General features: G+C 32.9%; 1 protein-coding gene across 4 annotated transcripts; it reads right to left on the bottom strand.

Moving 5' to 3' along the window:
- Positions 1–5,328: 5,328 nt before the first annotated feature.
- On the bottom strand, positions 5,329–22,058 carry LOC134715637 (uncharacterized). Of its 4 annotated transcripts, none has more exons than XM_063577957.1 (6): positions 12,402–12,526; positions 10,614–10,785; positions 9,790–9,906; positions 9,137–9,217; positions 7,836–7,958; positions 5,329–5,563 (listed from the first exon to the last, which is right to left on the bottom strand). In XM_063577957.1, the coding sequence occupies exons 2-6, from the start codon at positions 10,737–10,739 to the stop codon at positions 5,333–5,335; spliced, it is 678 nt and encodes a 225-aa protein (XP_063434027.1). In that variant the 5' UTR covers positions 10,740–10,785; positions 12,402–12,526; the 3' UTR covers positions 5,329–5,332. The 4 variants fall into 4 exon arrangements, with proteins under 4 accessions (XP_063434027.1, XP_063434025.1, XP_063434024.1 ...); XM_063577955.1 differs by lacking the exons at positions 5,329–5,563; positions 7,836–7,958; positions 9,137–9,217; positions 9,790–9,906 and adding exons at positions 13,895–14,024; positions 14,874–14,969; positions 15,707–15,894; positions 21,961–22,058 and having other exon boundaries at positions 12,402–12,879; XM_063577954.1 differs by lacking the exons at positions 5,329–5,563; positions 7,836–7,958; positions 9,137–9,217; positions 9,790–9,906 and adding exons at positions 13,895–14,024; positions 14,874–14,969; positions 21,961–22,058 and having other exon boundaries at positions 12,402–12,879.
- Between the last annotated feature and the right edge of the window lie 637 nt (positions 22,059–22,695).

Here is a 22,695-nt window from a genome sequence, read left to right as displayed (position 1 = left end):
TTTGAGGTCCTTGGTCCAAAAAAATGAAAATAAGGTCAAGGTCAAAGGTCAAGGTCATATTCTAAATTTTGATTTTGGCTTATTTTCTCTTATTTTCAACAACCGTGAAAGATATTGACAAATTCTTTTTACTAAATTGTGAGTTGCGACATGTTGTAACTTATAAATTTTGGTTGGAAGGGTGCGTAAACAATAAATGAGAGTTTTCGCCCATCTTATATTTAAAATCATGCCTATAGTGATATAACTCATTAACCATACATATTACAGACCTAGGGTCTTTTTGTTTGAGGTCCTTGGTTGGTGACCTTAAAATTGAGGTCAAGGTCAAAAGTTAATAGGGCGTTCTAGATTTTGACCTTTGCTTTAAATTCATATTTATACATTATAAAGTCATAGGAACTGACATTTTCGATTGGTTTTGAAAATTTTGATAATAAAATAGATGTTTACTTGTGGAAAGACCTTCAATTGTTCTTTGAACAATTGGTTTTTAATTATGTATATGTTTCTGACAAATAATTCTAATGCTTTGTCCATCCTCCCTAACCAAGAATAGTACTAGAGAAACATAGTTGTAATCTCTGTCCTGCCTTTTTATTTTTCACTTTATCTGGTCCTGCTTTTTTTTTTTTAGTTTATCCTGACTTTTTTTACATTAATTGTCATCCTGACTTTTTTTTTTTTGCAAGTGTCTCATCCTGCCTTTTTTTTTACTCAAAACTCCCTGTCCTGCCTATTTTTTTCAAATTTCATCCTAGCCCCCCCCCCCCCCCCCCCCCCATAAAAATCAAATGGTGGCTCCCTAATACCTAAAAAGTAAAATAACAAAATATCCTGAACTCCAAAAAAACAGTCATATGTCAATATCAAAATCTAAAACACATCAAACAAATGACAAAAGCTGTCATGTTCCTGACTTGTTACAGACATTTGCTTATATATAAAATGGTGGATTTGACCTGGTTTTATAGCTAGCTAAACCTCTCACTTGTATGACAGTCACATAGAATTCCAATATACTGAGGACAATGTGTGTGAAAAACAAACAAACATAATAGGTAAAAATTGGGGTTCAGCACTTAAAATGGAATAGCTATTTCTATTTCTTGATACATATCTTCATTAATGTTGCTTGTTAAATGATTCAAGTACTGAAGTTATCCTTATTCCAGAAGAGTGACTAGTTTTTGCTCAGAGTCTTAATCAACACTCAAGGCAACACCAATGGCTAAAAAATCACTCCTTTTGCAAGTTATAGTGATGATGGTTTGCTGTCCAATTAATGAATACCAAATTTTGTATATTTCTTACCTTTTATTAGAACAAGAGTGCACACACTGAAATGTCTCATCTACTCTACTAATCATTAATGTTATGTTGATATTCCTAAATATAAAGCTTTATTACAACTGTCACATAAACTTAACATTAGTTAGGAAAAGTAAACATTGACCAATGAACCATTAAAATGAGGTTGTAGTCAGATAAACCATGCCAGGCACACATGTACAGCTAATAATTTTTCGTATCTATGAGGAGTTTATTTCCATACAACAAACAAAGTTGATCTAGGCCTATTGCTATTAGTTTATGAAAAACAGACTAAAACACATAAACTTAAAACTGAGCAATCAACAGTGAAAACGAAGTCAAGGTCAAATAAAACATGCACGACTTACATATAGATCATAAAATATTTCCATACACCAAATATAGTTGACCTATTGCATGTAGTACTAGATAAGAGTGCTCACACTGAAATGACTCGCCTTCTCAACTAATCCTTGATATTATGTTGATAGTCCTAAATACAAAGCATTATAACAACTGTCAAATAAACTTAACATTAACCAAGAAAACTAAACATTGACCAATGAACCATGAAAATAAGGCCAAGGTCAGATGACACCTGCCAGCTAGACATATATGCATGTACACCCTACAATCATTCCATACACCAAATATAGAAGACCTACTACATACAGTATAAGAAAAATAACAATAAACACAAAAAACCATAACCACTGAACCATGAAAATGAGGTCATGGTCAGATGACACCTGCCAGTTGGACATGTACACCATACAGACCTTCCAAACACTGAATATGATAAACCTATTGCTTGTAGTATCTGAGATATGCACTTGACCACCAAAACTTAAGCTTGTTCACTGATCCATGAAATGAGGTCGAGGTCAAGTGAAAACTGTATGACGGGCATCAGGACCTTACAAGGTACACACATACCAAATACAGTTATCCTATTACTTATATAAATAAGATATAATTTAACATTACAAAAAGTCTTAACTTTTTTTTCAAGTAGTCACTGAACCATGTAAATGAGGTCAAAGACATTGGACATGTGACTGATAGAAAAATGGTAACATGAAGCATCCATATACAAAGTATGAAGCTTCCAGGTCTTCCCCCTCTAAAATATAAAGCTTTTAAGAAGTTAGCTAACGCCACCGCCAGATCACTATCCCTATGTCGAGCTCTCTGTAACTAAAGTTGCAGGCTCGTCAAAAAATAGACCAAATCTCAAAAACCTAACTTTGACCACTGAACCATGAAAATGAGGTCAAGGTCAGATGACACCTGCCAGCTAGACATGTACACCTTACAATCATTCCATACACCAAATATAGTAGACCTATTGCATTCAGTATAAGAAAAACTGACCAAAACACAACCAGATGCTCCGCAGGGCGTAGCTTTATACGACCGCAGAGGTTGAACCCTGAACGGTTGGGGCAAGTATGGACACAACATTCAAGCTGGATTCCGCTCTAAATTTGGATTGTGATTAAATAGTTGACACAGCATAGGTTTCTGACACAGAATGAATGTATTCAAATGAACTTAAAATTTTTGTTTTCTCTTAGAGCAATTCACTATGCTGTTGAATATTAATCCTCTCAAAAAAATGTTTGAAGAAATTTTCTTTTTATTTATGAAATTTCAAATGAGAAAAATTTAACCCAATTTTTTATTCACATCCCCCTTTCCTTTATTCCAAAACTAATTTCAATTAAAATATTCTAATGGAGTTTGCAACAATTACTACTCATTTAAATACATGATGTAAAAAAACTGCTTTTTATCACTGAATGGTAAAGATTATTTAAATTTATCAGTTGGTAGTAAAAAGTGAATATACATTGTATATTGTATATAACAAAGATTTAAGTTGATTCTGGACAAAGAAAGATAACTCCAATTAAAAAAAATTCTTGCAGATAGTTCTTGCTTACTATACTGGACAAAGAAAGATAACTCTTAATTAAAAAAAAATTTGCTATTTCACAATATTGTGAAATAAGATATTTCTTGCCATTGCACAATACTGTGCAATTGAAAAGACTTGCTATTGCACAATACTTAATATAATAATTTAAGATCCTGATTTGGACCAACTTGAAAACTGGGCCCATAATCAAAAATCTAAGTACATGTTTAGATTCAGCATATCAAAGAGGCCCAAGAATTTAATTTTTGTTGAAATCAAACTTAGTTTAATTTTGGACCCTTTGCACTTTAATTTAGACCAATTTTAAAACTGGGCCAAAAATTAAGAATCTACATACACAGTTAGATTTGGCATATCAAAGAACCCCAATTATTCAATTTTTGATGAAATCAAACAATGTTTAATTTTGGACCCCGATTTGGGCCAACTTGAAAACTGGGCCAATAATCAAAAATCTAAGTACATTTTTAGATTCAGCATATCAAAGAACCCCAAGGTTTCAATTTTTGTTAAAATCAAACTAAGTTTAATTTTGGACCCTTTGGACCTTAATGTAGACCAATTTGAAAACGGGACCAAAAATTAAGAATCTACATACACAGTTAGATTCGGCATATTAAAGAACCCCAATTATTCAATTTTGATGAAATCAAACAAAGTTTAATTTTGGACCCTTTGGGCCCCTTTTTCCTTAACTGTTGGGACCAAAACTTCCAAAATCAATACCAACCTTCCTTTTATAGTCATAAACCTTGTGTTTAAATTTCATAGATTTCTATTTACTTATACCAACGCTATGGTGCGAAAACCAAGAAAAATGCTTATTTGGGTCCCTTTTTGGCCCCTAATTCCTAAACTGTTGGGACCGAAACTCCCAAAATCGATACCAACCTTTCTGTAGTGGTCATAAACATTGTGTTTAAATTTCATTGATTTCTATTTACTTTAACTAAAGTTATTGTGCGAAAACCAAGAATAATGCTTATTTGGGCCCTTTTTTGGCCCCTTATTCCTAAACTGTTGAAAATAAAACTCCCAAAATCAATCCCAATCTTTATTTTGTGGTTATAAACCTTGTGTCAAAATTTCATAGATTTCTATTAACTTAAACTAAAGTTATAGTGCGAAAACCAAGAAAATGCTTATTTGGGCCCTTTTTGGCCCCTAATTCCTAAAATGTTGGGACCAAAACTCCCAAAATCAATACCAGCCTTCCTTTTATGGTCATAAACCTTGTGTTAAAATTTCATAGATTTCTTTTCACTTTTACTAAAGTTAGAGTGCGAAAACTAAAAGTATTCGGACGACGACGACGACGCCAACGTGATAGCAATATACGACGAAATTTTTTTCAAAATTTGCGGTCGTATAAAAACTTAACTATAACCACATTTGCACTTAACCATGAAAATGAGGTCAAGGTCAGATGACACCTGCCAGCTAGAATTGTACACCTTACAGTCCTTCCATACACCGAATATATTAGACCTAGGCTATTGCTTATAGTATCTGAAATATGGACTTGACCACCAAAACTTGTTCACTGATCCATGAAATGAGGTCGAGGTTAAGTGAAAACTGTCTGACAGACATGAGGACGTTGCAAGGTACGCACATACCAAATATAGTTATCCTATTACTTATAATAAGAGAGAATTTAACATTACAAAAAAAGTTAACTTTTTTTTCAAGTAGTCAGTGAACCATGAAATGAGGTCGAGGTTAAGTGAAAACTGTATGACGGGCATCAGGACCTTACAAGGTACACACATATCAAATATAGTTATCCTATTACTTATAATAAGATATAATTGAACATTACAAAAAATCTTTTTTTCAAGTAGTCACTGAACCATGGAAATGAGGTCAAGGACATTGGACATGTGACTGACAGAAACTTCATAAACATGAGGCATCTATAAACAAAGTATGAAGCATCCAGGTCATCCACCCTATAAAATATAAAGCTTTAAGAAGTGAGCTAACAGTGGTGTCACGGCCACCGGATCACTATCCCTATGTCAAGCTGTCTGCAACAAAAGTAGCAGGCTCCACAAAAATCAAAATCATGATGATTTATAACACTTTTATTTTATGCTTCGGGATACATCTATCAGATGTAAAATATTCATTTAATACACATTTGCATATATTAGGAGGATTACTATATAAAGTATGTGAAAGTTTTTGAAATAATGTCACACAATTCATTAGTCCAGCTTCTCGTAAATTATGTTTCATCTCTGTAAATTTCTCTAGAATTTCTGGATCACTATTTCTTTTCACCATATCATTCAATGCATTCAGCTGAAATAAAAAAAACAAAAACATATATATATATATATATATAGTAATACTAAAACATATTCCAGTACCTTATTACAGCTAATTTCCTAATGCATGTAAAGCAAAACTTTGGTTGGCTTGCTTGCTTTGTTTGTATAATTGTTTATACAAGCTTTGAAAATAAGATTGACATCTTTAAACAAATCTTGAATAAATGTGTTTAGTCTTAGATGCATGAATTTTATTAGTTATAAATGTGTTTAGTCTTAGATGCATGAATTTTATTAGTTGTTAGTGGCTTTGAACTAGCTGTCAGATAACTATGAGTACTCTCAGATCTGTTCATTGTGTCTTTTTGTGTCAGGATGTATAAGTACCTTGCCACGTCCACTTGTATTTTTGTCCATCTGATGAGTTAAGCCTTTTTCAACTGATTTTTATAGTTCGTTCATGATTTGTACTGTTATACCACTGTCCCAGGTTAGGGGGAGGGTTGGGATCTCGCTAACATGTTTAACCCCGCCACATTATTTATGTACATGCCTGTCCCAAGTCAGTAGCCTGTAAATTCAGTGGTTGTCCTTTGTTTATGTGTAACATATTTGTTTTTCATTCATTTTTTTTACATAAATAAGGCCGTTAGTTTTCTTGTTTGAATTGGTTTACATTGTCTTATCATGGCCTTTTATAGCTGACTATGAGGATGGGCTTTGCTCATTGTTGAAGGCTGTACAGTGACCTATAGTTGTTAATGTCTGTGTCATTTTTGTCTTTTGTGGATAGTTGTCTCATTTGGCAATCATACCACATCTTCTTTTTTATATATTCATATGCTAATAATAAAAAAAAAAAAATATATTATAAAAATATCACAGCATCAGCTAGACTTTAGAATCCTGATATATATTTAGAAGTGAATTTTATTTTTTTATTTTTCTTCAATGAACATATAACCTTTTGTAATTGTAAATCATTTTTCAGAAATACTTTTTAAAATGTTTCAATAACATAACGTTCAAATATTTCTCCTTGTTTTCAAAATTCCAATAGGGAACATACTTTATATAATTGTTTAAATAAACCAAATATTTCTAATGACCACTGACTCCAACAATGAAATGTGTCTCTACAGTGACTATATATTATATAAAGAAAGAGATGTGGTATGATAGCCAAAGAGACAACTCTTCACAAGAGACCAAATGACACATAAATTAACTATTATAGGTCACTGTAAGGCCTTGATGTGACACTGATGATGATGTGGTAAACCTCTCAACTAAATACTTATGATAAGGGGAGGTCTCCTCCCACTTTAGAGGTTTTAAAAGTTCACATCCATGAACTAATCAATACAGAAAATTGCTCAAGTTGTCATGCTAAGCATACTCATAGTTCAGAGTATCATCAAACAAGAATTTGAAGGTGTTGACAGACCTTGTCAATATGCTGAACAAATATCAAGTTATTCTGCATACCTGCCAACTTTTTAAAATCTCCATGAGGGATTTTAAGCGCACGAGGACCTAATGCTCCTCTTATCTTGTCATAAAAGTCCTTAATCTACTCCTTTATTGTTTGTGTGAATATATATGTGCTTAAATACCCTTTGAACTCATGTTTTGAGTCAATTTATATAATTAAAGAATTTCAAAATTCAGGTCAACATCACTCATGGGGAATATCCCCTTAAATTGGGATAGATGGCAGTTCTGATTTTGTTAAGTGGTTACTGTTAAAAAGGTGACATTCAACATATAGAAAATAAGGGTATCAGCAAACAGAAAACAAGTGTAGGAGGAGTTATACATGTACCACCATTTATTTTTACCCTATTAGTCCTTGTTCAATTTGTACTTTTATTTTTTTTATGACACTTTGGAAAAGCATTTACACATTTCATCTTATTTTTTCAACTGCTGGACAAATGTGATGTCATTCTGTTCAGTCGTTCCTGACAAAAAGAGTGACTGAAATATTTGTTAGACAAAGTGAGGAACAGTGCTATTGCAATAACCCCCACTCACAAATGCAAGATTTCAAATTGATATTTGTGATGTAAAGTAATGAGATAGCAATCATATTGAGAACATGTACAGTGAAACCTGTTTAAACCAAACCTCTTCGGGACTTCAGATTTAGTTCAGTTTTGGCCAAGGTTTGGTTTTATTAGGTGCACAACACACATAATTTGATATGATGGTGCTTACAAACATATTTGGTTTATACAGGTTTTCTGTTTAAACAGGATTTGGTTTAGTCAGGTTTTACTGTATAATGATAACAAACTTACACATTCTGGGTAAATTCTAATTGGCTTTTTAAAGGTTCTATCTATCATGTCTTTTTGATTATGGAATGAATCTAACATTTGAAATGCTTCATGAATTTTGTCTAATTTTGCCAGTGCCATGACCTGCAATATAAACAGCAAAATAATCATTAAAAGTACATTCTTCATGGTTTGAAGCAATTCAACAATTTCTGTGCTACAATGAAGCTTTTTTTGACACAATGCAATAAGGCTATTTCCAATTCTTTCTGCAGCAAATACAATAAAAGAAGAATGTGTCCATGGGACACAGATAGATGATCCCCCTCACTTATGCTATAAAAGGGCATCACTCAAAAAAAGGTAAAAGTAACGCCACCCAAATACAAACATTTGGTTGAGACAAACTGACGTTAGAGAACTAAAACCATTTGGGAAATACATACAGACGGACAAGGGTAATAATTAATGCCCCCTCCACTGCTGGGGGGGGGGGGGGGGTAAAAATGTGGAGAAATCAACATTCAAGCACAATAACTCATAATTATAAGCAGGCATCAGACTACTTTGGCCATTTCATTATTTTAGCTTATTCTGGACCCTGTTGATGCTTTTGGTGATGTACAGTTTCTCTCTACTTAATTATCCATCTCCCAAAAAAAATACCATGAAAATGGGTAAAAAAAATCTTTTAGGACCATCTCTGATAATCAGTTACTAATGTATCTTCTATACACCTATTATTGTATCATTTTGCAAATCACTTTTGCTTTTACAGTTTCTCTACATCTATTATAGTTTCAGAAAGTATAATGCACAAAATTATAACTAAATTTTGCGGAAAATGACAAGGTTCTCAAATCTGAAAAAATTGGGAAAACATTTCTCAAACAATTCCTTAATAAAAAGTACAAGACTTCATAATATGTACAATCATCTTGTGAGGTTTGAGAGATCTGAGTTGAAAACTGTAGAAGTTGATTACACATATTTCCAAGTAGATACAGATTGTTGAGAAAGATATTTCCCTAGCTTTTCAAGAGTTTTAAAGTAATTGTGTTATTTATTTTGTATTCTGTTTTAATGGTAAAATCTTTACAATAATAAATCTGTTAGTCTTTTGTGTGCTGTCTTGGTACTCAAGAAGCCTATTGCAAACTTGGATTATTCTAGTTAACAAACGCAGTACACTTTTATAGTTTATTCCTTTCATAAGGAAATCTATAACCGATATCTAATATGTGAACCTATAACACCTTTTAGTTGTATAATATGAGACTTATACATTAAAAGTGACAACATGAATTATTACTTTTACTTACTCTTATTGCTGAGTTTATATTATTTATGGAATGACTTTCAGAACCAAGTTGTACAATATTCAATGCCAGATTAGGATCATCCTGAAACAAATGTTGTGACAGTTCATATAGTATTAGTCTAAAAGATTCTATATTGTACATTCTTCTATTTCTTCAATCTGATTTTTCTTTGAGCCTCATTGGCTGAAATATATAGGCTAAATTCAAACATGATTCTTTTTTTTAAATAATATAATTCTTGCTCTGTATATTCAATATAACTATGGAATAACAAATAAAAAAATTCAAATATAGAAAAAAACACACACTGAACAATTTAGAAATGAGCATATTGCTTGATTTAGACATTATTGTTGTTTGGCAACAAGTTGAATATTTTTTAATACTGTGGATTCATTATTATTCGTTGGATACCAATTTTAGTGGGTTTCGTAGGTACAGGTAAACCACAAATTCAAATGCTCAACAAATAACACATTTCCAATAGGCTTTTCTATCCAGGGATTGACAAAACCATGAATTCAAATATCAACTAATAGGCAAGTTTTCAGCAATCCATGAAAATTGATACCCACGAAAATAAATGAAACAACAGTATGTGCTACACGTGACTCACGTACAGCATCCTGCTGAATAGATCTGTATAATTATACCTGTCTTAGAGCTAAAGCTGCAGCAAATGCTAGTGCCTTTGGTGGTGTCACAGTTATATCTTGTAAATATTTGTCACGAATGATTTCAACAGCTTTCTCCAAAGCTTCCTGTGTATTCTAAAAATATATCAAATATAGTAATAATGTCAAAGTAAATACGTTAAAAAACAGATATTTTTCTCTTGAATGGTCAATCTTTTAGGAATGTTAAATTGGTGAGAAATTACTTATCAAAAACTTTTTTGTTTTACTTATGGATACTCAAGTTCTTGCTAGAATACAAATTGTGCAAAATTGGTACAAGGACATCATTTCGTAAGCATAAATCAACATGCAGAACTTATGGATACTCAAGTGCTTGCCATCTACAAAGTTGGAACACAAATTGTCCAAAATTGGTACAAGGACATCATTTTGTAAGCATAAATCAACATGCAGACATTGTCAAGAGACTGTAATTCAGTGGTTGTTGTTTGTTTATGTATTACATATTTGTTTTACACTCATATTTTGTACATAAATTAGGCCATTAGTTTTTTTGTTTGAATTGTTTTACATTTGCCATTTTGGGGCTTTTTATAGCTGACTATGCGGTATAGGCTTTGCTCATTGTTGAAGGCTGTATGGTGACCTTAAGTTGATAATTTTTGTGTCATCTGGTCTCTTGTGGAGAGTTGTCTCATTGCCATTGGCAGTCATACCATACTGCCTGAAAAATAATAGACCTGCCCTTGAGAATTAAGTAATTAATAATATGTATGCACGTTAAAAGCTTCATAGGCTGTGCTTTTTATCTTAAATGTGAAAAACAATAAAATACTTACTAAATTATATAAAGCTGCCATGACCAGTGTCATATGATTTGTAAGTTTTTGTTCATTAAAATAATCTATTTCTTCATAAGTTCTCACAACTTTCCCATATTCTCCTGTCTTGAATAGTAAATCCATATACACATCAATCACAGATTGTTATACAGAAATTCCTCATGGTGGACTGAATATAGAGACATGATAGATAGTTTTCGTCATAAAATGTCAAAATACATTTCAATATCATTAATATTCTTCTCCCGACCGGCAGTAAAACGCTTGCCAAAGTGGGGAGTCCGTTTGGCTGTGCGGGATGCATCAAGTTCGCAGTCACGTCCGGTCAGAAGGGGGACGTTAAATCTGATGCCTCGTGTATAGAGAGTGCCACGCTCTTTGCACGTTAAGAAAATAAGTTGGTTTACAGTAATCTATTAAAAAAATATTTATTAAAATAATAACTTAGTAACTTGTTTTTTAAAAATCCAAGGTCTACTTAGATTACAGAAGTAATTTTTAAAATTAGATAAACCTACAAAACTAAAGAAGTGATGTCATCAGAAGATAAATTAAAAAAGTAAATTCTGTTGTTTTCATATGTCTTATAATAATTTTTTGCAATAAAAAAATATATAATTAAGGCAATTTTAGTTAACTAGTAAATGTTATATCCTATTCTTCCAAAACTAAGATTTCTTTCCAGATTTAGGGCTCCAACTCAAGAAGACGAGCGATTTATATAAAATTATTTAGCATTCTAACATGACGTCCTTCAAACGCTTTGAGTACACACCCGTGGTAAAATATGAATATATTGCATTGGCTGTTCCGATCGTACTCCCACGTCATATGTTGTTTTATGAATGAAGTACCTGACGTCATAGAATGATGACGTAATAGTTAAAGCATTTTACAGGAAAAAACACGCTTCTGATACCATAAAATCATCACAACAAGGAAACGTAAACAAACGATGCTAAACTGTGGTGCAAGCCCATTTTTTATACATAGAAGACATATGAGTAAATTATTATTAAAAATCATTCAAATCTATCTAAATTCGTTATTGTAAATAGTTTGAGCATGTTACTTGTTCTGTTTGCTCCGTTCTTTTACGTCAATCTTAAAGTGCATAAATTTATGGGAACGGTAAATATTTGCCTCGATCTAAAAGAATTGCCGTATTTGTCTGATTAGAATCAAAGTAATTCATGGAGGCTTGAATATATCTAGATTTTACCACGGGTTGTCCCTTTATGCAGATATTTTACCACTCGCTATCGCTCAGGGTAAAATATTTGTCATAAAGGGCCAACCCGTGGTAAAATCACAATATATTCAAGCCCCCATGAATTATTTCTTAATTTTCTAAAGTTGGAGCTGGAAATCTGAAAATTATTATAAATGGTGGTCATCCTAGCATTATTAAAATAAAAACCTTGGCAACTTTTCAATGTGTTACCTGATAACTTGAGTATGCTTTTACAAATCATTAGAAAATTTACAAACCTTTTTATTCTTATTACATATAAATAGTAATGGTGATTATTATCCTGTACTCTTGAAACAGCTGCTTATAATTTATATGATATAAATTATAGACTATACTGCAATGCAAGAACTATACAGTTTTAATGGCAGATCTTTGATTGTTTCAGCCAATTCTATTCACAACTTTTATAAACTCAAGACAAATTGGAGCTTTACATACCAAGTTGAAATTGATCTATTGCTGAAGCCTAATCATTTGACAAACTTTATCTTAAAAACTTTTAAACTACCAGTAATTAAAGAAAAACCTACCCTATCTTCCATAAACATGATAGCTATATATGCTTTCTTAAAATGATGCAACATCCTCATGAACTGTGACCCAATGTCCATCTTGCTATTCTGGTACTTTGTGGGATTTGTAGGAACATTCTCAGCTTCATCATTTATGGAGGTGTTATCTTTGACAGTTTGGTGATTTGAAAATGCAGAAACCTTGCAATCATGGTTCAAGTGACCCGGAGAATGAACTTTGTTGTTTTGGTGGTGTGCAAGAACATGACCATTTGCTGTATGGTGTTTTACATGTGTATAAACCTTGGATGTTTGGTGATGATTTACAGGAGCATGAACTTTTGAAGTTTGGTGAATTTTAGGTGACAGAAACATGGTTGGCTGGTATTCTACTGGTATTTGAATATTTACAGGTGACTGAACTGTTGCTAGTTGGTGATTCACAGGTGAACAAACTTTGCTGTTTTCAGATGCATAAACCTTTGCTGTTTGATAACTGAAATACAAATAAAACTAATTGTAAAACTATGATGGCTTACACTCAATGGGATAATTTATTTAAGGCAACTGAGTTATATACATTAAAAAAGGCAAATGTATTAACCTATTGACTTAAATAGTTTGCAGAATAAATATTTGATCTACATTTGTACAACATCTTACATATATAAGTTATATAGTAATGTGGTTTCATTTATTTTCGTGGGTACCAATTTCTGTTGATTAAGGAAAACATGCATATTCATGGATATCTAATTTCGTGGTTATGCTGTTACACTTCATACTTTATGGTTATTAATATTTCGACTTCAAACTGACATTCCCTGAAATATTGCAAAATACAATTTACAATAAAATCTTCCTTTAACTTTAGAAAATTTACTATCAAAATTCAGATAGAGCTAAAATAATTACCTTACACAAATTTTTTTTTTTTGGCATAATGAAAAGAAAATAAAACAAAACAGGTCAAATGTCCCTTATTTTCCATAAATTTTAATATTTCCAAGAGGCACAACTCTTCTAAAAATTGACGCCCAAGATATTGCTGATATTAACCTAAAGTATAAGTTTTAGAAAATTCTGTTAAGAATTGGACCCGTAAGAGCTTGAATTTAATATTTCCAAGGGACGCAACTTTTTTTTAAAAAGTTGATTAGCCAACATTTATATAGAACTTGTAAGAGTTATTGCTGATATTAACCTTTAGCATAAGTTTTATGAAAATCTGGCAAGAATTGTGAAACCAGCCCAAGACCAGAACGACAGACGGAAGCCCTGTATTTCCATGTCCCCCAAGATAAGTTATGCAGGGGACAAAAGAAAACAGTACAAAACCCTGAATCTTTTGTCTTTTTGCTTTAGTTCAATCCATCCAATTATTTTAAAACCGACAGAAAAGATGACTTCAATGTCAATTAATAGTTATCGAATCTCTAAATGTAATTTCTTATTGAGATCAATCAATATTTATATAAAATAACCAATAAGAACTGTTTGGTAGTTAATACCTTCTAGCCATATCAACACAAAGATCAAATTCCCTGGGTGACCGAACTAGATGGATCATTGTCTGTAGATCATCATGACTTATTCTTTCTCCACTTTTCATTTTATTTGACATCTTCAACACAAAAGTCTCTGGAATAAAAATTGAAAGTATTGTCTATGACTATGGTTTTGCACATAATTTTATTGATGTATAAAAACCGTCATGAATTTACTTTTTACTTTATGCATATCTGACAAATCAAATTTGTTCAAATTGAATTTAACTGTTGTTTTTTTTTATGTTGTGTTATAAAATCAGCATGGTAGGTTGGAGGGAAGGTTAACACTCACAAATATACCTGTCCTGAGTCAGGAGTCTTTGTTTGTTGTTGATTGCTACATACATTAGTGGGTTTTTTTGTGTTCAGGTTTGTTGTTTGCCAATTGTTTCATATTTTGACAGGCTATCTAGGCTTTTTTAGTAGCTTGCTACAAAGGTATGGGTTTTGCTTATTGTTGGATACTTAACAGCGCCACCTATATAGTTGTTTACATCCTTGACCTGTGATGAATAAATGTATTTACCCAGTGTAAAACAAACCACATCATGTTTTTTACAAAAAGAGAAAACGTGGTAGATTAGACTTACTTACCAGCGACTCTTTTCACAAAAAATCGTAACAATACAACCACTCGCTAGTATTGAACATTTCAGTATATATCTTATGATCAATTTCAATCAAAAGATTTTTTGTGAAAAGAGCCCCAGACAAGTGTTCTTAAGAAATATTTATAAACTTTCTGAAAATTATTGAGAGGCTCTCACTGATATCTTGAGTCAGGTTGACACTTATGTAAAATACACTCCTTATGAAATTCTATACTGAAAATAAACCATGTACCTGATCAAGCCAAACACCTGTCTAATTTTAACAAAATTTGTAGGTTTCAATTCATTATGTACTGACTATGATATGAAGAAAATAATGTTCTACCTACTTTTTGAATCTGCATCATATTTTTTTTTATATTCCTCACATCTCATAAAATATTTATTCATGTTCAGTAACTGGTTATCCATTAAAAATCGTCTGCCTGCAATAATAATATCATTATAAATGAATTCAATTAATTCTGTGATCTTCTTAACATGCTTAAGGTAGTACCTAACACTACAGGGAGATAACTCTGTAAAATCAGCAAAACGCTTTAATGACGTTGTGTTGTTAAGGGATTATTAAGCTTCTCAATGATCAAAATAAGGTTTTGTCAAACTGCTCTATAACCAGTGTAATTATCTGATTAAACGGTTGGTTCAATTTTTTTGAAATATTTCTATTTTTGTCAAAGGGTCAAAGTAAATACTTTGTCAAAATTTTAATAAGAAAATTAAAAGAGCCAAATAAATTTTGGTTAAGGTGTTGGGTACATACCACCATATGTTATTGTAAGATCATATCAGTTGGAGCAAAAACACATTCAATATTATATCTCAAAACAATTTAAAATATTTAAGTAATTTTAATCAAATTAACACAATTATTCTTAAATGGAAGTTGATTTTCGTGGTCAATATAAATGAAATAATATGGTAGACTTAAATGGACAGAAGAACAATTAATATACCTCAAAGAACTTTAAGAATTTTAAAACAAAAAATAATATCCATAAACATGTTCTACAAACATTGACAAACATAAAAACTTCTAAAAATACAATTTTTAATTGAATAAAATAGGAAAAAAGTGTGAATGGTCTCAGTGAAACTTTAGGGGTTCTCACATGCAGGGTGCAAACGTTTTATCATTTATGGAAAAAAAGAGACATTATACCCTCTCCAACATGAAATCTAGAAACATCAGGTCCAAGTACACAGTGATCTTCCTTTGATTTTCGTTGTCCACGTATATAGTCCTTAGTGTGGACTGTTTGTTACTTGCCAATTTTTGTTATACTCCTTCCAAATTTATTTCTCCATGTTTTATTTCTCATATATAGCAAGAAGGGGGGTGAAATGACACTGTAAAAAAAATTGGGTCATAAATATTAATCTAAAGTAGTGATTAGGTCCAGCTGAAAAAGTTAAAAAATTAGCACTTTGGAAGCTGTCAAAAGCTTTCAAGACCCCCTTAACATAAAATTGTCCATATTTTGAGTAAGAGCTGATGCAGCTTTCTATAATTTTGATATAATTTGTCCCAAAAGTATTACAACACACTGTAATAATATTATTGAGAAAGCGCAGTCGGGATTTTTTTTATTTTCATTTATTGTCTAAAAGAAATGCACTACGAAATAACTGTGTACTCGAACCATCTGGTTTAACTCCCTTGCTTCACAATTATTTGGACTGATAGTAAAAAAATGTAGTATAAAGATATAGGAAGACGTGGTTTGAGTGTCAATGAGACAACTCTCCATCCAAGTCACAATTTATTAAAGTCAACCATTATACATGTGTAGGTCAAGTTACGAAGCCTAGGCTCACACAGAAAAGCATGAGCAAGCTGTAAAGGGGCCAAAAATCACTATTGTAAAACCATTCAAACGGGAAAACTAATGGTCTAATCTATATAATAAAACAAGACATATATGTATAAAGAACTACAATATCTTAATGGCTTATACATCTACAAGAAACATTAGAATGCTCAGAAGAACTGACACTAGAAAATCATCAGGGTGCAAATTATTCATCTAACATGTACATCATCTATTCAACTCTTATTGTCCTGGTTATATTATAACATGTTGTATTTGACAATTTGCCGGTCATGAAAAATTGTCAGAAATAATGAACTATGTTTGGTTTTAAAATCTATGGTTTGGCATCTTAGTCCATACCTGCCAAATTTCAAAATGCCCAAAGGGATTTTACTAGCTGTGAAATTGTAACTCGTTGATCTATATATTATTAAACATTATGCAGGCCATTCATTGGGTTGCAATGTAATCAGAGGCGTAGCTAGAAAAAAATGATGTGCTAGCAACAACGGGCGAGCGGAGCGATTGAAAAAAATTTTGAACCCCTTTATAAAGAAAATGTTGTTTTTTTCGGTTTTTGGTCATAAGACGGTTAAAAGAGGAGCTATATGGAGATAGGACTTATACAAAATTTATGAATGTACAATGTAAAACTATTAGATAAATCTTTTGAATTGAGTAATACATAAACAACACATATGTGTGATACAGAATTTACTCAAAATTGTCCAAAATCTGCCCTACGGGTCTAGGCAGAAACAAACTAACAGGCTATTATAATTTGACTTGGAATTATTTTTAATTATGGAATTTGCTTGATTTCTTGTTATGGAATTTTTTAATAAATTCCATGTTAATTCTACACTGAAATGTTCTGTGCTGCGCACAACACTTTCTATTACAAAGAAAATAGTATATTTTAAATAGAATGTACTGTGCCGCGTACAACACTATCTAACCAAAATACATTGTATGGAAAGTGTTTATAACCGCTCAAAAGATTATAATACCAATTAAACATGGAATTTATCCAAAAAAAATCAACACAAGAAATTATGCAAATTCCATAATAAAAAATCATCTAAGTTCAAATAATAGCCTGTTAACTTCTCTTTTACTTTCAATATTCACACTGAAATCCCAGTGAATATGCAGTAATGCTAGTAACTGATGTTGTTCAGTGTTGATCGTACATTTGTTTTCAACATATGAAGTACACTGATAGATCTCCATGGCAGCACTCGCGAGATGTTATAAACCAGGGTATGTTTTCGGCATCAAGCGACCTCCCAATTGAATTCGTCAAAATTACATGCAAGGTCAGTTTCTTATGTCTCAGACAATGTTGAGATTTGTTCGTTTGTTATAATACCTACAACACAATGAAGCAGATACAGCGCAAAGAACAGCGATTTCATGATAATACTAGTACTACGTAGATGTGACTCCACTCTCCAGGACCCTTATCATATGGTCTATGAACACAACAAATAATAAGACTTTCCAATACAATTTTGGTGTGTTTGCAGGGTGATTGGCTCCGGTAGTCTATCGACCACATCGCCTCTGTTTATATTTTCAACGATATCGAAGGGTTTCAATAATTCTAATTTTGATTGGTACATCTCATTCCAAACTGATGAACCGCACTCTGTAAAATGTGCTCCATAACTATATGTTTGGCCAAATTTGGACACAATATTCAAGCTTGATATACATGATATATATATAATACTGTCAGAATTTGGATTGTTATCAAATTTTTGACATAGTACAGGTTTATGACACAAAAGAAACATGCACAAGTTATTTTCCAGAAACTACAAAAATGCTTGTTTTTGGCCCTTAATTCCTAAACTGTTGGTGCCATAACCATGATAACCCCCAAAATGAACCCAAACCTTATACTTATGGTATTTAATATTGTTGAACAATTTCAGAGCAATTGGAATACTTGTACACCAGTAATTATGCTGAAAGAAGGAAAATGCTTGTTTTTGGCCCCTATTGGATGCCCTCACAATTTGGTTGAGCGTTATGGAATAACAGTTTCACAAATGCTATCAGAAATGTTCCTGAATTTGTAACTACAATCCCCTTCCCTTTTATGAATGTGACCTACAGAATAAGACTATTTACAAGATTTGTTATAACATGAGCAACACGTAGAGCAGGATCTGCTTAACCTTGGGAGCACCTGAGATCTGACACCCCTAGTTTTTGGTGGGGTTTAGTGTTGCTTATTCTTAAGTTTTCTATGTTTTGTCATGTGTACTGATGTTTGGCTGAAAAATTATAAGGATTAAACACATTTTTTTCTAGAGGTTATTGATGTGTAAACGGCTCTTACTCACAAACTTAACATAAAAGTCATTTTGGATTTTTATTCAGTTTGTGAGTTAATCGCCCCGGTTATAACATCAATAACCTTCTAGAAAAAATGTGTTAAATCCTATAGGAATAATAATACAAGAAGCATAGAGGAAATGCCAGAAACATCCTTTAATACGGAACGTCTGGAATATAGGCTAGCATGTATAGTATGGTCATGATGGTAATCAACAAAGACCCAAAATTAATGTAAAAAATACATGAACATGAACATAAACACAGCAACTGTACCAGTTTTAACATTGTAAATAAAGGTTATCTTAAATATTGCCTGGTTTGGAAGAAGTTATTCATTGGAATTGAAATTATAAAAGCACAGGAACAATATCAATGATATCAACTAGAATCATACTAGTAACCTCTTTGCTGAAATATACACTTTTTTTTTATTGTCAACAAATGGCCCACTCATATGACAACATAGAACTTTAAATTAAAAAAAATGCCCATTAAATTTATTTTTAGGGTGCCCTGGGCTCATACAGTAAAATCCTTAACATGCTTAAAGATCACTGAGGAAGTCTAACTAGTTGTCTGTTGAGTTAAGGAAGATCTTCTTTGGCACAATTGGTTAGAGTGCTGCCTTTAGATCCCGAGATTGAGAGTTGGAATCCTGCTGCTACCATCCATAGATTCTCACATGACAGATCAATGGCATTGTGTGCAATTACTACTTGTACAAACAAGTATATCTAATAGGTGCCTGGCAGTGCAAGCAATTGTTATTTGTACAAGAAAGTCTATATAGGTGACTGGCAGTGCAAGCAACTGTAACTTGTACAAACAAGTATATATTGGTGCCTGGCAGTGGAAGCAATTGTTACTTGTACAAACAAGTATATAGGTGCCTAGCAGTGCAAGCAATTGCTTCTTGTACAAACAAGTATATATAGGTGCCTAGCAGTGCAAGCAATTGCTACTTGTACAAACAAGTATATATAGGTGACTGGCAGTGCAAGCAACTGTTACTTGTACAAACAAGTATATATAGGTGCCTAGCAGTGCAAGCAATTGCTACTTGTACAAACAAGTATATATAGGTGACTGGCAGTGCAAGCAACTGTTACTTGTACAAACAAGTATATATAGGTGACTGGCAGTGCAAGCAACTGTTACTTGTACAAACAAGTATATATAGGTGCCTAGCAGTGCAAGCAATTGCTACTTGTACAAACAAGTATATATAGGTGCCTGGCAGTGCAAGCAATTGCTACTTGTACAAACAAGTATATATACAAATGTAGGTGCCTGGCAGTACAAGCAATTGCTACTTGTACAAACAAGAATACATAGGTGTCTGGCAGTGCAAGCATTTGCTATTGTACAAACAAGTATACATACATGTAGGTGCCTGGCAGTGCAAGCAATTGCTACTTATACAAATAAGTGTATTTAGGTACAGTTTGATATGGTCATAGTGGTGCTCCAGATAAGCTGCGTATTCGCGTGATCACGCAATACAAATAATAAAAAACCCAATGCAATTGCCCATTGCAGGGTTCAATAACTCAGTGATTTCAAAGGAAAACCCAATTATATGCCAAAACCAGAGTTGTCAACCCCTTTATTGGCTACTGTTTGCGTTATTTACCCTTATCTGTTTACAGTCGTCGCGTAAACGTTTTCTTAATATTTATAATTGGAAATTTCCCGTCCTAAAAATAGATCCCTGAATTAAGTAGCTGAAATGGGTCCCTGTTTGAGTTTTCCGTTGCTCAATAGGTCAACATGTTTTTGTAAACATTTCGATCTTCTTGGCATTTATCCAATTAGCGTGTGTCATGTCGTCATTTTGTTTTCCGTTGCTCGGGATTTATCATAACATACATTGAATTAAAACGAAAGTGAATGTCTGGTAAAAATATTGAATAGAAGCATGTTTTCGGCTTCTTTTAAAAGCTGAGGGAAAGTTATGATGATAACAAGACTCAGCCAGTGTTTTGAGGAAGCTTCATTCGAACGCATGTGGGTGTGATCGTGCAATAAAGAGAACATTGCTAATAAACACGGGGTTTCATCAAAAACAAAATCAGTAAGAAAAAGTGAAAGGCCAAACCAATAATGAAATTATAAAGCATCAGAAACCTAAAGTTCTAATAAAAGACAACTAAACCCGGATTTATGTAAATTGAATAAAACAAAATCATTCAAGTACAAACAAAAAATGTATAATTAGAGTTTATATACTATTTTATTCATTTTACAGTTAATTAATGAATACACACACATGCACTGATCAGGCACTGGTCTCAGAATTTATTATATAAAGGTATAAGACGAGTTCCTGTGAATACACATATCCGTATTTGTGAGAAAATACAAAACTGGCAAAAGGTTTGAAACGGGACACAAATTAGACCTACAATTGCTCATCAGTGAATAAACAAAAAAAAGCACTCAAAAAACAGCTAGCAAATAAAACAAATGAAACAGCTAAACAGAAAAAGAAACATATTTAAGATGGAAAAATAATTGGGGTTGATATTGCCTAAATATTCAATGTTGTGTCGACGAAAAACCCAATACATTAAGGAGCTTGGTGGTGAAAAACGCAATTACATATTAACCCGAGGGGTGAATTGGAATTGATAATGCAATTAAAAAAAATGATCACCCAATTATATAAGAAAACGGTGGGTAAAACCCCCAATTTGTGAATTCTTATCTGGAGCTCTGTGACCAGTCTGTCATAGGATGACCATGACATATCTAGGTGGAACTGGCCAGAGGATTTCCGAGTAGATGTCTCAGTGCAATAGTGGACCTGTGAGTTGTTCAGATGGATGGTATACCCCCCCCCCCCAAAAAAAAAAGGGGGAAGAGTGTTGTAGACCTATAGATATAAAGGTATTCTAATTAGATGGGTTAGGGAAGCTCTTCTTTGGCTAAATTGGTAAAAGTGCTGCCTTAACTGGCTTTAGATCCCACGATTGACAGTTCGAATCCCACTGCTACCATCCATAGATTTTCACATCAGCTCTTTCAAATTTCTATCGGAGGCCTCCATGAGGAAAATCCTTCACAAACAGTGACAGTTAGAAGATATGAGCTACCATGTACAATACATTTAGTTCAACTTGTGTGCATCAACATTGAAACATGCCTACCGAACTATTGAAGGTCATAAAACTTCGAATGATATGCTATTGCATTTATTTAAACATAGCTGCTGATATCTAAACTAAAATTTGGATTAAAATGTATAGCTTACTTTGGAATGACGGCTGGTAACTGATTGACCATCTCATTATTTGACGGAAAATCGTCCGCATGGTTCATTTTTTTAATGGGTCATATTGGTTTGGGGAGAGAAATCAGTATAACTAATTAAATTATTAATGCTATCTGCGTTAATGTATGTATGTTCTGTATCTTCCTCCTTTAGTAGGAGCACCACCATGGGATGTGGTGTAAAAAGGAAGACATTTAACACACTGTATCGGCACAAATTTAATGTGAGTATTTGCCTATTCAGTTTCCCGGCCTGGCCGTGACGGGTCTTAGGCTACCAGATAGTTAACCTTCCCCAAAACAATAAGTACGTGTACAATGTAATAAAGCATACGAACACACCCACTTACCTGACTCGCTCATCCTCAAAAATATAAAAAATGAATAATATAAAAAAAAACATCTAAAAAATAAAGGATAAGGTCATACCTCCTATCTTGTGGGACACTGTTAACCCGAATAATCCAGTCGTTATATTACGATCACTCTGACCACTCCATTAACCTCTGGAGAACAATAACCGTACAAGGGCCTGGGGCGCTGTAATTATTCGAGTTAGAACACTGTCGAAATATTGTAAAGGTTATCAAAGGTTCCAGGATTATAATTTAGTACACCAGACGCGCGTTTCGTCTACATAAGACTCATCAGTGACGCTCAAATCAAAATATTTATAAAGCCAAACAAGTAAAAAGTTGAAGAACATTGCCGGATC

The sequence above is a fragment of the Mytilus trossulus genome, chromosome 4 (genome assembly GCF_036588685.1).
Source record: "Mytilus trossulus isolate FHL-02 chromosome 4, PNRI_Mtr1.1.1.hap1, whole genome shotgun sequence".
Taxonomy (NCBI): Eukaryota; Metazoa; Mollusca; class Bivalvia; order Mytilida; family Mytilidae; genus Mytilus; species Mytilus trossulus.
The sequence above is the reverse complement of the archived record's forward strand: the minus strand, read 5'-3'. Positions and strand labels throughout refer to the sequence as shown.